Source organism: Otolemur garnettii, unplaced genomic scaffold, assembly GCF_000181295.1.
Source record: "Otolemur garnettii isolate 467f Iridium unplaced genomic scaffold, OtoGar3 scaffold00018, whole genome shotgun sequence".
Taxonomy (NCBI): domain Eukaryota; kingdom Metazoa; phylum Chordata; class Mammalia; order Primates; family Galagidae; genus Otolemur; species Otolemur garnettii.
Genome location: NW_003852413.1, coordinates 6,338,969 through 6,354,564, shown reverse-complemented (window position 1 = coordinate 6,354,564; position 15,596 = coordinate 6,338,969). Strand labels below are relative to the sequence as shown.

General features: G+C 56.0%; 1 protein-coding gene across 1 annotated transcript in view; it reads left to right on the top strand.

The window, feature by feature from the left end:
- The first annotated feature begins 1,586 nt into the window (after positions 1-1,586).
- Positions 1,587-15,596, top strand: part of MYO15B (myosin XVB) — a 33,522-nt gene continuing 19,512 nt past the window's right edge. The window contains exons 1-21 of the mRNA XM_023511197.1: positions 1,587-2,394; positions 2,470-3,667; positions 3,990-4,053; positions 4,265-4,374; positions 4,544-4,620; positions 4,983-5,092; positions 5,405-5,508; positions 5,928-5,991; positions 6,362-6,523; positions 7,062-7,175; positions 7,285-7,343; positions 7,420-7,552; positions 8,981-9,076; positions 9,284-9,415; positions 10,664-10,789; positions 11,846-11,923; positions 12,052-12,167; positions 12,241-12,286; positions 12,393-12,517; positions 14,336-14,453; positions 14,671-14,834. Of these exons, the coding sequence (XP_023366965.1) occupies positions 1,587-2,394; positions 2,470-3,667; positions 3,990-4,053; positions 4,265-4,374; positions 4,544-4,620; positions 4,983-5,092; positions 5,405-5,508; positions 5,928-5,991; positions 6,362-6,523; positions 7,062-7,175; positions 7,285-7,343; positions 7,420-7,552; positions 8,981-9,076; positions 9,284-9,415; positions 10,664-10,789; positions 11,846-11,923; positions 12,052-12,167; positions 12,241-12,286; positions 12,393-12,517; positions 14,336-14,453; positions 14,671-14,834 (4,004 nt within the window). The remainder of the gene's footprint in view (positions 2,395-2,469; positions 3,668-3,989; positions 4,054-4,264; positions 4,375-4,543; positions 4,621-4,982; positions 5,093-5,404; positions 5,509-5,927; positions 5,992-6,361; positions 6,524-7,061; positions 7,176-7,284; positions 7,344-7,419; positions 7,553-8,980; positions 9,077-9,283; positions 9,416-10,663; positions 10,790-11,845; positions 11,924-12,051; positions 12,168-12,240; positions 12,287-12,392; positions 12,518-14,335; positions 14,454-14,670; positions 14,835-15,596) is intronic.

The following is a 15,596-nucleotide window of genomic DNA, read 5'->3' as shown; positions in this document are numbered from 1 at the left end:
ACCTCAAACTTCTAGGCTCAAGTGAACCTCCTCCCTCAGCCTCCCAAGTAGCTGGGAATACAGAAACACACCTCCATGCCTGGCTAATTTTTTTATTTTTAGTAGAGTTGGGGGGGGCGTCTTTTGATTAGGTTGATCTCGAACTCCTGACCTCAAGCAATCCTGCCTCAGTCTCAGCCTCCCAGAGTGCTAGGATTACAGGCATGAGCCACCATGTGCTGCCAATGTGTCATGTTTCAAAGCGTAAAATATGTTGGGTATACCATGCATGAATGGTATGTGGGAAGAGTGGTATCCCATCTTATTGGTGAAAGTGTAAACTAGAACGACCCTCATGGAGATAAACTTGGATATCTCAAAATTAAAAATGCATGTGCCCTATGGTTCAGCAATTCTATTTCTAGGAGTTGATTCTACATGGATGCAGGTGAAATTATATTCTAGTGTTTGTAATCTAAGCAAAAGATGAGATGAAGGCAGCATCCACTTAGGAAGTAAAAACTTCTCGGTAAGGAATTGGCTAATCTATGGTGCAGTCATTTGCTGGGATACTATGAGAGAGGGGGAGAGAGTTGGAGCTCCAGTATAAAGAAAGAAAGGGAATCTCTGTGCAATATTTTCTATTATTTCTATTTTTATTTTCATTTCTATTATTATTCAAGCCTACAGTGAACTGTGACCATTCCAGCCTAGGCCATAGAAGGAAACTCTGTCCCTTAAAAATAATAATTAAAATTTAATCACCAAGTTAAAAAGTGAAAAGATGAAAAGACCCGTGAGCAAATAAGCTTCCACTTGTGAGAAAGAGAAAAATAAAACAATGTTTGCTTTTCTCTGCATGGATAGGGCCGGAAGGAAATACAGGAATGGTAATCTCAGGGGAAATTGAGTAGCTGAGCCTCAGGAATGGAAGACATCTACTTTGTGAATTTTGAATTATGTGACCGTTTTACCTGTTCAAAAAATAAATATTTAAAAAACACACACATTGGGAGTTTATGGGGTGTGGTTCTGTTCCATGACTACAGGGGGGTACACAGGCATTTGTTTTATGCCAGTTCTGGGTATGCATTTATGTTTTATGTGCTTTCCAGTAAATTATGCATAAAAATTGGAAAACAACCTAAGGAAAGTCATGGAGTGCAGCTGTGTGCCACGGTGGGCCTGCTCCCAACCTCCTAGAACCTTCAGGATGCTAGAAGAGTCTCAGGCAGGTTCCCTCACCCACCCCCACCCTGGTTGCTGGGCAAACACTGAGGTGAAAGCGGAGTACGGGCTTCTCCGTCTGGCACGGTGCCATGCCCGTCCGGCTGGGCAGGATGGTTGCCCTGTCTGGGGCCTTTGTCCACAGCTGCAGCGTCTCCTCTTTCCTGGGCTGCTTCAGCTCCATTGTTGGTCGAGTGGGTCAGGACCCGCTGCCTCCTGCATTATTGATGCTGTGGGTAAGACAGGAGCCCTGGGCATGGGAGAGGCTGAGCCTGTAGCCCGGGGTAGCGCACTGCACAGGTGGAGGGCACCTGCGGGCAACCAGATTCTGGGGAAGAGAGGACCGAAGCGTTGGGATGCCAAATTTCTCTGTGTCTGTTATGGGCCGGAACAAGGGAAAAGCGTCCCAACGCCCCGCGAAGCCCAGGACACCAGCCTCCGGGGAACAGGAGTCCGGATCAGCCAGCACAGATGGCGTGCCCAGCCAGGAACACCGACACGGCCTCAACAAGAGCCATGGGGTGAGACAGGCCACGGAGCCCGCCATCACTGGGAGCCAGGGGACCTCTGGGGGCAGCAGGAAGCCCAGTGACTTCCAGTGCAAACTGCCAGAGGCTGGGCGGCCACCGGAGGTTCAGGAGAGGAAAGGCAGTACGCCGTATCAAAGACGCGGGCCCAAGGAGAGAAGCGAGCTTGGGGACAGCTGTGAGGGGCTCCTGGAGGAGGACAGCCTTCCCCAAGGAGAAGGGCAGACAGGCAAGAGCAGCCACCGCAAGAAGAGAGGGAAGCGGCGGGGACCCTCAGCTCGGCGGGGCCACCAAGCGACCAAGAGCCTCGATGAGGACACGTCGGGCGGCGACGGAGGCACATCTTGCCCAGACAGCGAAGCCCGCGAGGCACTGGAGAGCGGCGGACACAAGAGCGGGGCCCCAATACTGCGGCCCAAGCCGGAGCCATCGGACACAGAATGGACCAACACCGGGCCGGAGTCAGCGCCAGAGCCAGGCGAGCGCCAGAGCAGCGATGGCCTGAGCAGCGATGAGCCCCCAGCTGAGTCCTGGAGCCCGGAAGAGTCTTCTGGGGCAGGGCCCCAGACAGCGAGTGAGGACTCCAGGACAGACGCCGCCGATTCTAGTCTGCAGGGGGCTGGGCCTGGGCAGGGCCCACGTGCAGCCCCGGGATCTTCAAGCAGGGCCTCTGAGGCCCAGAAGGTCAAGCCGGATGAAAAAGCCACCGCTTCTAGGCCTCTCAAGGGCAGCAGAGCGCGCTTTTCCAGGAGCTCCCGGGCTCCTCGGGACACAGGGCCAGCTTGGGACGGGAGTGTCAAAGAAGCGCACCACGGCGATGAGCCTGAAACAGCCCAGGCTTCGACCTCCCGGGCTCTCCGCCGCCAGGTCGGAAAGGTGGTGGGGAAGGTGCAAGTGGTGGCGGGCGAGAGCGAAGCAGGAGCCGGAGGAATAGACGAGTCAGGGGACCCAGCGTCGATGGACGCCCTCGTGGTGGTGAGCAGGCTCCGCGCAAGACCCCCGCCAGGCTCTGCTCCTGAGGCCGTGGGTCCCCGATGCTCCAGCCTCCGGGAGCGGTTCCTGCGCGTAGCACGAGCACTGGGCTTCCTGCGACGGCTGCGGCTCTGGTCGTGGAATAACCAAGGACAGGTGCCCCAGCCTGGGGCGGGCGGGGAACTGGGGGCTGGGCCGCCGGCCAACGAGAGGCGGGGCCGCCGGCCAGCACTGCGGCGCCGCCTTGCGTTGCGCCTCGCGGGTTTAGCAGGGTTGGGGGGTTGGCCGAAGGCTCCCCCTGGCGGCGGCTCAAGGCCCCCGCAAAACCTGAAGCGCCCAGACCCAGATCACCCTTCCGACCAGGAGGACCCGACTCCAGATCCCAGGTTCGCGGTCGTGTTCCCTAGGATCCACAGGGTGGAGAGGGCGTCGATCAGTCGGAGCTCTGGAGAAGCTTCCGCGGACGTCCCTACGGGGGAGGGCTGCGTTTGGCCCCATGCAGGGGCCAGAGGTGACAGTGAGGGTCGCACAAGAAGTGGGGAAGGGGTGGCCGGGCCCTGCCGCGGCTCCCTCCTTGCTCCGACCGCTCCCGACCGGCTCCCTCTCAACCAGAGCGGCTCCAGCAGTGAAGCGGAGCCGGAGACCCTGGAAGCTGAGACTCCAGAAGCTGAGACCCTAGTACACTGGGCGCAGGACTTGGGCCCATGCAAAGACCCTGAGCTTGGCACTGTCATACTGCTGCCCCAACTTGCCTTAGAGACCCGCTTACAGCGGGAAAGGAACCTCGGCCGGTGTAGGTCCCTAAGGGAGCGGTGGGAGCCTGAGGATGAGGCAGAAGCAGCTCTCGAAAGAGACCTGGAGCTGAACCTCGGCCAGAGCTTGGAGGCGCTGCCCTTCCTTGGTGGCGAGGGTGGGGGCCCTGGAGACGGCCTGGAGGACACTGAGGACCTGGCCCGGCTACAGTGAGCAGCATCATTCCCTATCAGCCATCACTGGCTCAGGGTTCCTTGCATCCCACCCTGCCCTCATCTTTATAAATTGTATAGACCCTATGAGCCTCTGAAGAGTGTTGTCCCAGGTCAGTCCTTCTGCCTGGAAGGGGCAGGAGAGGGTGAGTCAGGTGCAGTCAGCACAAGACTTCCCTCTGAGACAGTGTCTGATTCTGCTTGTCCTTAATGGCACAGTCCCTATGGTATGGGGGAGGCTCTGGGAGGTTGGTGGCAAAGCTAACCTGTAGCTTCCTCCACCCTCATCTGCTCGCCCTCCTCCCTGCTATCCCCACAGGCTGGTGTGTGACAGCTCTGTGCTGCTGTGCCTCAAGAAGAGATTCCACCGGGGTCGCATCTATGTATGGGGGAGAGAGGGAGGGACTAGGGGGCTGGGATTTCCTCTCCCCAGGGGACACCGGGCTTCCCAGAACCCTTTCCTCTTTTCCTTCCTCTTCCTCTTGGGCTGGGAGGTAAACTCTCTCTGGGACCTGCTGAGCGGGGCTGGGCTGGGGCACCTTGGAGCCCCTGACCCCTCTACACTCTGATGAGAAATTCTGCTTTCTTTCCCAGACCTTTGGGGGGCCCCTCCTGCTCTCTCTGAACCCCCACCAGCCCCTGCCTCTCTTCTCACCTGAGGTCTTGGCCAGCTACCACCCCAGGAAGGCCCCCAACACCACCCCGTATGTGCCTTTGCCTCTTTGAGCCTCTGCCCACCTCCCAGGCGGCCAAGCCCCAGGGTATCCCATTGACCCAGGTCCTGGGGCCTGTGGGTATGTCCTAGTACAACTAAGAGGGCCCCAATGCCTGTCTCTGGCAATGTTCTCATCTCCTCCTATCCTCGTCCCCCAGGCACATCTTTGCCATGGTGGCATCAGCCTACAGCCTGTCTCAGAGCCCTGGGAAGGAGCCCTGCATCCTCCTGGTGTAAATTATGGCTACCCTGCTTAGCTGAATCCACAGGCCACACTAAGGGGTGGTGGGGCAGGACATGAGGTCTGTACTTGAACCTGTGGGTCTGGTCCACTCCTGGGCTGCAGTTCTGGACTTCATTAGGGCCATACTCCTGGCTAAAGTCATTTCATGCATACCAGGGAGGTGGCATCTTGGGCACTTTTTTCTGTTTGGTCTCCAGGCTGTGGGTCTTATCTTTCTGCATTTCCAAGGGTCTCCCCCAGGGTGGGTGTCACTTCCCAGTAGCATATCTCTGTTTTCCAGATTCAATGAGGTGGTCCTACATGCCTCTTCCTGGAGACCCTACTAGTCTCCACCACCACTCCATCCTTAACTCCTCCCTCTTGCAGTGGGCACAGTGGCTCAGGGAAGACAGAAGCCACCAAAAAGATTGTGCAGTTCCTAAGCAGCCTGGAGCAGGAGCAGATGAGAGACAGAGGGTGTCAGGTGAGGGCTAAGCTGGAGGTTGGAGGCTCATAGACCAAACTGGCTACCTGTCTTCCTCTGGGAGACAGCTGGCCATTGGTCACCCAGGGATCCAAAAGGGACTGTCCTTGACTTCTGGACCAGGAGGAGGAGGGTAGTTTCAGGCCTCTGCTCCTTGTGGGGTCAGCACCAGGCATTGCCTCTTCTAGTGGGATTGACTTCCCCAAGGACCCATCCCAGCCAGCAGGAGTGGAGTACTCTCAGCTGGAGGGCCTAATATGTGGGCACCACTGCTGTCCCAGGGACACCTGAAACCCCACCTTCCCCATTTAGCTGGAGGACGTGCTGCCTGTGCTCAGCAGCTTTGGCCATGCCAAGACCATCCTCAATGCCAACTCCAGTCGCTTTGGCCAGGCCTTGTGCCTCTGCCTGCAGCAGTGAGTAACAGGGGTCCAGCTGGGCACAGGGGCCACCTGTGGTCAGTGACGTTTACTAAAAACCTGAGGTTGCGGCTCAGCGCCTGTGGCTCAAGCGGCTAAGGCGCCAGCCACATACACCTAAGGTGGCGGGTTCGCATCCCCAGCCCGGGCCTGCCAAACAACAATGATGGCTGCAACCAAAAAAATGGCCAGGCGTTGTGGCAGGCGCCTGTAGTCCCAGCTACTTGGGAGGCGGAGGCAGGAGACTCGCTTGAGCCCAGGAGTTGGAGGTTGCTGTGAGCTGTGATGCCATGGCACTCTACCCAGGGGGATAGCTTGAGGCTCTGTCTCAAAAAAAAAAAAACCTGAGGTTGCTGCCTTGAGAAGTCCCTATTTTTGTACACTCTGGGAAGCCCCTCCAACTTTTGTGTCCACAGCGGGGTCATCGTGGGAGCCTCTGTGACACATTATCTCCTTGAGACCTCAAGGGTGGTGTTTCAGGTAAGGGACACCCTGCTGCCCACCCCTTCCTAGCTCCTAGGATGGGAAAGACAGAGGGGACCCCTGTAGGCCCCTAAGCCCCCAGGCCAGTGTGCCCCTAAGCCAGTCCTCCTCCCAAAGGCTCAGGCTGAGCGGAGCTTCCATGTATTTTACGAGCTACTGGCAGGTTTGGAGCCCTTGAAACGGGACCAACTCTCTCTTCAGGGACCAGAGACCTACTACTACCTCAATCAGGTAAGGACAAGCCTTGTGGTATAGAGGAGAGGGCCTGCCCAGAGAAGGGTCTCTGCCCTGGGGTTTGAAGAGGAGCTGGAGTACAGGGAAGCTGGCAGGTGGCCAGGCCCTGGCCCAGCCCTGCTGTGCTCTACAGGGGCAGGCCTGCCAGCTCCAAGACAAGGATGATGCCCAGGACTTCACACGGCTGACAAAGGCCCTGCAGGTGCTGGGCTTATGCTCTGAGGAGTTGACCATGGTGTGGGCTGTGCTAGCCACCATCCTGCAGCTGGGCAACATCTGCTTCTCCTCTTCAGAGGTGGGCTCCCCCTGTGGCAGGGGCCAGTGTGGGTGTGGGGTGGCTTGTTTGCGTTATCAAGGCAATGATGGTGCCACCATCATTCTGGAAAGTAGTCAGGGCCCCATCATCCATATGACAGTTCTGGAGAGTCTGTATCTCCCCTGATGTCTCTGCCACTAAGCTGTCACCTCTGGGAAGAATACCTGGCATTAAACAAGCAGCTATTAAGTGCCCGCTTTACTGTATAAATCGTTTCACATTTATTTTCTAATTTAGCTCTCATGAAGATCCCATCATGCCGTAAGAGTTACTATTGCCTTCTCACAACAAAGCAATGGGGTCTGGGGGAGATTTTCCAGAGCCATCCAGCTAGTAAAGAAAGTCAGACTCGCACTCAGGGCCCTCAGACCCACAGCCTGGCTTGTCAGAGCCCAGATCTTCCCTGTGCTATCGTCCTTTGGGTACACTTTCTGAGCAAAGCAAGGCCCTGCCCTACTCTGGGGAATGTGTCCATTCCTCAAGCAGAGCTCTCCCTGTCCCTCCTTTCTCTGTCCAGTGGGAGTCCCAAGAGGTGGCTGCTGTGTCCAGCTGGGCCGAGATCCATGCAGCAGCCCAGCTGCTACGGGTGCCACCAGAGCGCCTGGAAGGGGCTGTCACCCGGAGGGTCATGGTGAGCCCAAGTTTCCTGGGCAGGGGGCCCAACTTTCCCACCCACAGGCTGGGTGAGTGCCCTAAGTGCCATGGGCCTGACTAACCACATGCACCCTTTTACTCTCCAGGACACACCCTATGGCCGGGTCTCACGATCCCTGCCAGTGGAAAGTGCCATTGATGCCAGGTGGCCCTGGGGACAAGAGAGAGCCAGAGCTGGGCCTGGTGCTCTGCTCAACATGGCTCACTGACCGTGCCCACAGGGATGCCCTGGCCAAAGCCCTATTCTCACGGATTTTCAACTGGCTTCTGATGAAGATCAATGCACGGCTGGCACCACCTGGGGAGGGAAGCAGCACAAGCACCATCACTGTCGTGGATGTCTATGGCTTTGAGGTCACCCCTTGGGGTGGGGTCCACGATGGGTAGTGCCCATCTCATTCTCATGCATTTCTGGGGACCCTTGCTGCTCCAGCTCTCCCTGTGCAGGGCACTTATGAGGTGGAAGGCCTGGAAGTGTGCCTTTATGACTCCTTCCACATCACCTGGGACGGCTGGGCTCAGCCTGCTGTGGCACTGGGGGAGAGAGGAAAGGGAGGGACACTTAGCATCTCAATGAGGAGTCAGGCTGAGACAACCTGGGGTTCTCAGTTCCACTCCTCTCTAGCTGCATGTTTCTGAGAGGAAGATGTTCCTGTCACCCACTCTTCACTTTTTACATAACCTCTCTTCCTTCTCTGGTCCAGCCTGGACTGGTAGCCCTCCTGGCCTCTTTCTGGGAGGGGTTGGAGCCCACTGCAAGCCCCAGACACAGCCCCATGACCTCCTGAGGGGCAGGGTTGCTTAGTGCAGCAGGTGAGAGCAGGCACCCAGGAGCAGTCCTGCCACTTACTAGCTGTGTGACCTCTGGCAAGTTAATTATCATCTTTGAGGCCTAATGTCCCTATCTGTAAGGTAGAACTCATAACAGGACATGCCTCGTGGATTGCAACAGGCTTAAAGGAGATGATTCATGAGAGAGAGCTGCGTGATCCCCGGATTCAGCCATTCAGCCCTGCTCTGTCCAGTCCTGACATTGCCTTTAGATGGTCCTGTCCTGTCCTGCTTGGCCTTGTAGGGACTCGCAGGAGCTTCAAAGGCAGTGGAGGCCCCAGGAGCCTGCAGCCTCACCTCTCACATGCTATGAGCGGAGGAAAGAGGGAGAGTCCCCTAAATCACTCTGAGTTGTCATAAACTCTGTACCCTTTCCAGAAGATCTTACATCCTCAAGGCAGCCAGGACCTCCCCTAGGTCCCTAGATAGGCACTGATCACTGTCTCCTGCTCTTTATGTGTCCTGGATGACCATCCCTTCCCTGAGGATGGCAGTGACTGTGGCAGGGATGTGTGTGTAAGGTGGAGGGTGCACAAAGCTGCGTGAAGTAGGGGCCTTGATGGGCTTTCTAGTAGCATGCAGAGGCAGCACAGAGGAATGAACGCTGGAAGGCTTCCTGGAAGCTGCAGCCTGGAGCTCTGCTTATGATGCGGGATTCTGACAGCTAGTGATCTAGGTGGTAGGAAGAGGCCATGACCAGAGGCCTGGAGGCTCACAGTATGCTGCCGCAGAGGGTAGGAGAGTGGGAGGCTAGAGGAACGCCTGACATGTGGCTGGGCAGGGCTGAGGTCACTTGTGCACTGTGCCAAAGCCTTTGGACTTGACCCTATTGGTGGCAGCATCAGCCCTGAACATCACTCTTCCCCACACCCTGGACAGGATGGGAACCTCTCGGGGAAGCAAGTGAAGGGCACGTGCCTCTGTGCCCCCCTCACTGCCATGTGCTTCCAGGCGCTGCGTGTGAATGGCCTGGAGCAGCTGTGCAACAACATCGCCAGCGAGCGCCTGCAGCTCCTCTGTGGACAAATGCTGCTGGCCCAGGAGGAGGTGAGAGGAGCTGGGCGCTGCACAGAGCAGAGGCCTCCCTGGGCGAAGAAGAGTAGTGAGCTGAGAGTGCAGTCATGCAGGGTGTCTCAGTCCTTCTGCACCTCAGTTTATTCATCCATAAGATGGGAGGGTGATTCCTGCTTCAGCTCAATGAGGCCCCACAGCCATGGACAGGCTTTGAAAATGACCAGATGCTGGCTGTTCCAGGAGGAATGTCAGCGGGAGCTGCTGGCCTGGGTGCCCATCCCTCAGCCTCCACAGCAGTCCTGCCTGGACCTCCTGGTGGACCAGCCCCATAGTCTCCTGAATATCCTGGATGCCCAGACACAACTATCCCAGGTAAGAGCCAGGGCAGTGGGCCCCAATGTTGGGTACAAGGAGTGGGGGCCTTGGGTGGCCAGGCCATAGCCAGTAGGGCCTCAAGAGGGGGAAGCAAGGTTATGGGGTTCAGACATACGGCCTGCAGCCCCTCAGCACAGGCCTGGGAAGGACGCATCCAAGGCGAAGAGCTCTGGGCACCAACAGGGCTGGTTCAGACCTGTCTCTGGGTGATCTTGAACATGATACCCGCCCTCCATAGTTGGCAACATCCTGGACACAGAGGATGACCATAGTTTTCGAAGGGCAGGATGGTGGGGACTGCACAGGGCTCACAAAGTACTTATGCAAGTCCCTTCCAATTGTGGCCAGATGCCACTCAGGTCCCTAACTAGGAGGGAACAAACCTCAGGGCCATGGTACACCCCTTCCACAAATACCTCCTGACTGCCTCCTACCTGCCCTGACTGAAAGAGCCCCGTTGCTCTTCAGCTTCATCCCTACTTCATGTAGGTATATGTATATTTTTTGGAGACAAGAGTAGAGCGCTGTGCCATCATAGCTCACAGCAACTTCAGACTCTTGGGCGCAAGCGACCCTCTTGCCTCAGCCTCCTGAGTAGCTGGGACTATAGGCACCCTCCACAACACCTGGCTACTTTTAGAGAGGAGGTCTCTATTTTTAGAGAGATGCCTGGCTACTTTTAGAGAGAAGGTCTCTATTTTTAGAGAGGAGATCTCTCTTTAGCTCAGGCTGGTCTCCAACTCATGAGCTCAGGAGATCTTCACACCTTGGCCTCTCAGAGTACTGGGACCTACTTCATGTTTTTCAAATTTATTTTATTTTTATTTCTTTATTCTTGTTGCCCGGGCTGGAGTGCAATGGCTATGTCACAAGTGTATCATAGGTCACTGCAACCTGGAACTCCTGGGTTTGAGTGATCCTTCTGCCACAGCCTCCTGAGTAGCTGGCCCAGGAGTTCAAGGCTGTGGTGAGCTGTGATAGCTGTGATCACACCACTGCATACCTGGCCTGTCTGAGCAACAGAGTGAAACCCAGTCTCAATAAATAAATAAATAATAAATAGCCAAAGTCATTGGGAGAGTCATTTATAAGGAATTGAATATGGAGCAACTCTTCCTGTCTTAGGAATAAGTTGGGGGACCTCCCTTATATGCCATGTGTGGGGTCCCAGGGAGGGAGCAGAGCCCAGACAGAGGAACAGCATGTGCAAAGGCCTGAGGGAGGCACATCTGTCCCAATTATCAGGCCACAGACCACACCTTTCTCCAGAAGTGCCACTATCACCACAGTGAGCACCCGCGCTATGCCAAACCCCAGCTGCCATTGCCGATCTTCACCGTGTGGCATTATGCTGGGGCTGTCACCTACCAGGTACCTGGGCTCAGGGACAGACTCTAGGCAGTGTGAAGTCATCTGGAAGCTGAGAGGAGTGGGTGAGGGGAGGTCCCTGGTAAGGCCTGGCCATCTGTCCCCACCTGGGCCATTGGCCTACCTGGTTCTAGGCAGGACCTAATGAGTTCTGGTGAGAACTGTAGGGTGCTGGCATCCAAGCCTTGGGATCCTCCAGACGGAAGAGAGCAGAGCACATACAGAGATGGGGGTCTGATAACCTAGGCAGTTGTCTGCTTTCTGAGCCTCCATTTCCTTATCTGTAAAATGGGCGTGGAAATCTGTCCCATGGTGTTATTGTGAGGGATAAATCCAATAACACAGGGATGGCCTGGCAGGTACCTGGCACATAGTAGCTGCTCACTGAATGGACTCTCCTTTCCTCCTTCTGAGTTCCATGTCTCCCAGGAAACCTGCCTTCCTCCCCTAGGATGGGAGGGAGCTGGTGTACTGGGAAGGACGGTGCCACTGGTCTCAGGTAGGGAGAGTCAGGAAGGGCTCCCTGGAGGATAAGGCACACTCTGGTTGTGGAAGAAAAAACACGAACTACCCAGGAATCACCCATAAAGAAATAGAAGGAGTTGGAATAAAGAAAACTATGAAACTGTGAGTCAAAAATGAAGATTCAACAAGGGAGAGACAAACGATGTTCCTGTGGGGCAGCATTAACATTGTCCGTTCATTCCTGGTTAATCTAGAAAAGAAACCCAAAAATTATTCAGAAGTTTTATCTGGAGAAGAAATGTCTAAAAATGACCAATGAAATGTTGAGAAGGCAGAGAGGAAGGAGGGTTCTGCTTTACCAGATAATAGAACATAGTTTAAGGCGCAGAAGAAAGAGAAAGGCATTGCTAAGGAAGGGACGATCAATGGACTGAAAGTCCAGCAAAGATCCAAGGTCCTGCAAAGGACTGGCTACATGGCAAGGTGGCCTTTTAAATCCCCTTGGGAGAGGCTGATCGTAGAGGAAGGAGCCGGCCTCCTCACCAGCCTTCTCTCCCCTCCTGGTCCTCCCCCATCCTACATTGCCGCTTGCAGGTTCACAAGTTTTTAAATAGAAACCGGGATCACCTGGACCCAGCCGTGGTGGAAATGCTTGGCCAGAGCCAGCTCCAGGTGCCCTGCCTGCCCTCCTGGTGTCCACCCCCTCCATACTCCCTCCCCCCCATTCTGTCCATCTTCCCTGACACTCTTGCCTGAGGGGCTGGCTGGGAGGGGAGCTGGCTCAGCCTCCTTGCCCGCAGCTGGTGGGCAGCTCATTCCAGGAAGCAGAGCTGGAGCCCAGGGAAGGCCAAGGCAGACCCACGCTGGCTGCCCGCTTCCAGAAGGCTCTGGGGGACCTCATGGCCCAGCTAGGCAGGTAAGAACAGCATCCCCCACACCAGAGCCCTGGGACTGGCCTGTACCCAAGTAATCCCTATTTCACTCCTTAGAAGCCACATCTATGTCATCCAATGCCTGAACCCCAACCCTGGGAAGGTGAGCCCCAGGTGCCTGGTCCCCAGAGGCCCCGCCCTGCACCTCTTGCCCCGTAGTTCTAGGCCCTTTGGCTCTAGCTCTCCTCTGCCCTGTCTCATGGCCATAGCTCCCAGGCTGCTTCGACGTGGGACATGTGGCTGAGCAGCTGTGCCAGGCAGGTGTCCTGGAGGCCGTGGGTGCCCGCAGTGCCAACTTCCCAGTGCGTGTGCCCTTCCAGGCCTTCCTGGCCAGGTAGGGCCCTGCCTAGGGGCAGCACTGACAAGGAAGCCCCTGGCATAGTGGACATAATGGCTTGGGGTCCTTCCAGGTGGAGATGAGATGGGCCTGGCACCCAACCTCCCTCCTCTGCCCCTCTATCCATCCCTCTTTCTCTGTCTCCCTCTTCTCTCTCTCCTACCCTCATCTTTCTCTCCTTCGCTCATCTTTCTGTCCCTCACTGCTCACCATCCCTCCCTTCACGCACTCCTCATTCTCCACCACACATCTCTCCTCACCCTGGGACTGGAGATGAGGTGGGGCGGCACCCGCCTTGGGCTGTACTCACTCAGTGGGTGTCAGAAGGTGCTGGCAGAAGGTAGGACAGAGCCTTTTAGATGGGAAGGAAGGGTGGCCTTGTGGAGCCAGGCAGAGTAGCATCTGCACAGACGAGGATGGGGTGGTGACGGGGCTGCCGGGAACACCAGAGAAACTGTTCCAAGAGTTCAGAGGCCTCATTTTATTCTGTGCCTATTTGGGTTTGGCCATTGACTGGATGGGCTCTTAGGAACTCTCTGAAGAGCTGGAGTTTTCTCCAAGGACAGGACCTGGGGGCAGGGGTAGTCAGTTATCCTGGTGGAGGTCCAGCTGAGCTGGCTGTGCCTCCAGAGGAGTGAGGGGGCAGCCACCCAGCGCAGCAGCCTCGCCCCAGGCTCTGGTGACATCTTTCGCTCATGACGGCCTTGGTGACCTAGACAGCCTGGCTGAGGGCTAAGCCAGAGGCAGGCAGTAAGGATGGGTATGATGAGAAGTGCCAGGATGGAGAAGGTTCTGTCTCTGCCTTCTGGAAACTTACCTGCTGTAGCAATTGTCACCTCTACCAGGAAGCCCTGAGCCTGCAAGCTGGGTGATAGGACTCACCATGTATAGCTGTCCACGCAGCACAGACCAGGTCTATTTAAATGACCTGTGTTTTTTGTTGTTGTTGTTGTTGTTGTTGCAGTTTTTTGGGGGGTGGGGGCACTGGGGCCAGGCTTGAACCCACCACCCCTGGTGCCCTACTCCTTGAGCCATAGGCACCACCCTAAATGACCTGTTGAAGCACCATCCCCTAGTGTTCTGTGGCTTCCTATGACCACAGACTGTCATCCAAGTGTCCCCAGAACCTGCAGGTGCTTGGTTCAGACTTTATTTTTTTTGAGACAGAGTCTCACTTTGTTGCCCTGGATAGAGTGCTGTGGTGTCATAGCTCACAGCAAACTCAAACTCTTGGGCTTAAGCTATTCTCTTGCCTCAGCCTCCCAAGTAGCTGGGACTACAGGTGCCTGCCACAGCAGCCAGCTATTTTTGGTTGCAGTTGTCATTGTTATTTGGCAGGCCCCGGCTGGATTTGAACCTGCCAGCCTCGGTGTATGTGGCTGGTGCCCTTAGCCACTGAGCTATGGTGCCAAGCCCAAACTAATTATTGAATGTCCTTTGAACCATTGGGCTGGTTGGAACTGTATTAAACACGAACCCACCTCTCTCTCTATGCCCCTCTCCTCCCTCCCTCCACAAGCTGGTCTTGAGACCTTTTGTGTTGTGGGGCAGGCAGAATAGCAGGACGTTGAGACTGAAGCCTCAGGACCATACTCCTGTTGTTCCCTGAACCCCATCTCCCCATTGAGCTCCAGGGGGGCAGCGGCCCAGTGTCCTATCTCGTCTTTGTGCCTAGCTGAGCACTTAGCATATAGCAGATGCTTTCCAAATTGTTCAGTGACCTAGAAACTGAGTAATACCAAGGGGGTGAGGTGTCAAACAAATGTGAAAGGCAGTACTTGCTGTACTGGCCTTGGCTCTCCATCCTTGGGGCAGGTTCCAGGCACTGGGGACAAAGAGGCAGGAAAACCCTTCTGACCGGGAGAGGTGTGGCACCATCCTGGGCCAAATGCTGGGGGCTGAATCGCTGCTCTATCACCTTGGAACTACCAAGGTGGGGGGGCATGTCTGTGTGTGCCAGGGGGTTAGGGGGCTGGAGAGTGTGACACATGTGGAAAGGAGTGGCACATCCTGGGGTTTGGTGGTCCTCCCGAGTGAGAGGCAGAGGGCCCTGGGCAGCAGGCAGTCCCAGGCACGCTAGAAGCACAGATTGTCTGGAAGGAGAGAAGACTGGGGCCCATCCCAAAACCCACACCCACCTCTGCCCCCAGGTCCTACTTCGGGAGCAGGGCTGGCAGCGGCTGGAGCAGCTCTGGGCCCAGCGGCGCTCCCAGGCCCTGTTCACCCTGCGCCGTGGTCTGCAGGCCTGTATCTTCCGCCAGCGCCTCCGCCTCCTGCCCCGGATGCAGGCTCGTGTGCGTGGGTTCCAGACCAGGTCTGTAGGTGCTGCTACCAGGGCAGAAGTGGGGTGAGGTTGTGGGCTCCTCCACAAAGTGGTAGGGCAGCGGGGTGGGGAGGTATAGGGTCTCAAGGCAAGTCTACCTACCCCAGGCCATCAGCACCTGACTCCCACCCATACCCATGCAATCTCTGCTTGAATACTCTCAATCAAGAGAAGCTCGTTACCTGCTGGAGCCACCGGAAGTTACGGTCCTGATTCTTTGGTTGTTCTCTTCTGCTCTATACTCCACTCTACAGCAAGAATGATCTTTTCAGAGCAAGAGTCAGGGCTGCCTACCCCTGTAGCCTCCAGCCACTTTGGACTTCTCAGTCGCAAAAGGCTCCTCTGCCTTTCTCACTTCATTGTCTCCTGTTCACCTGCACAGTCTATCTGCACTGTCCTCTGTCTGGCCATCTGCTCCATCTACCTTGAGCCAGACACTGGCCACACAGGGCTGGAAACTGTGGAGATGGCGGAGATGTTGGAGATGGCGCCTCCAGGGCTAGGTGGGGAATCGGATTTAGGTGGTGAACCAGCTGCTGAACACCCTTCAGGGTAGCTTGAGGGCTGAGAATAAAGTAAAGCAGAACCAGGGTGGGGACAGCCATCACCAATCACCCGTGTCCTTTTCTAAAATGTTTCATCATGAAAACAGAAACTCTGTGCCCCTCCCCCACCTCAGCCTCTGGTAACTTCCAGTCCATTTTCTGTGTCTCTGAGTTTGTTCTAGCTGTTTCCTGTAAGTTGACTCATACA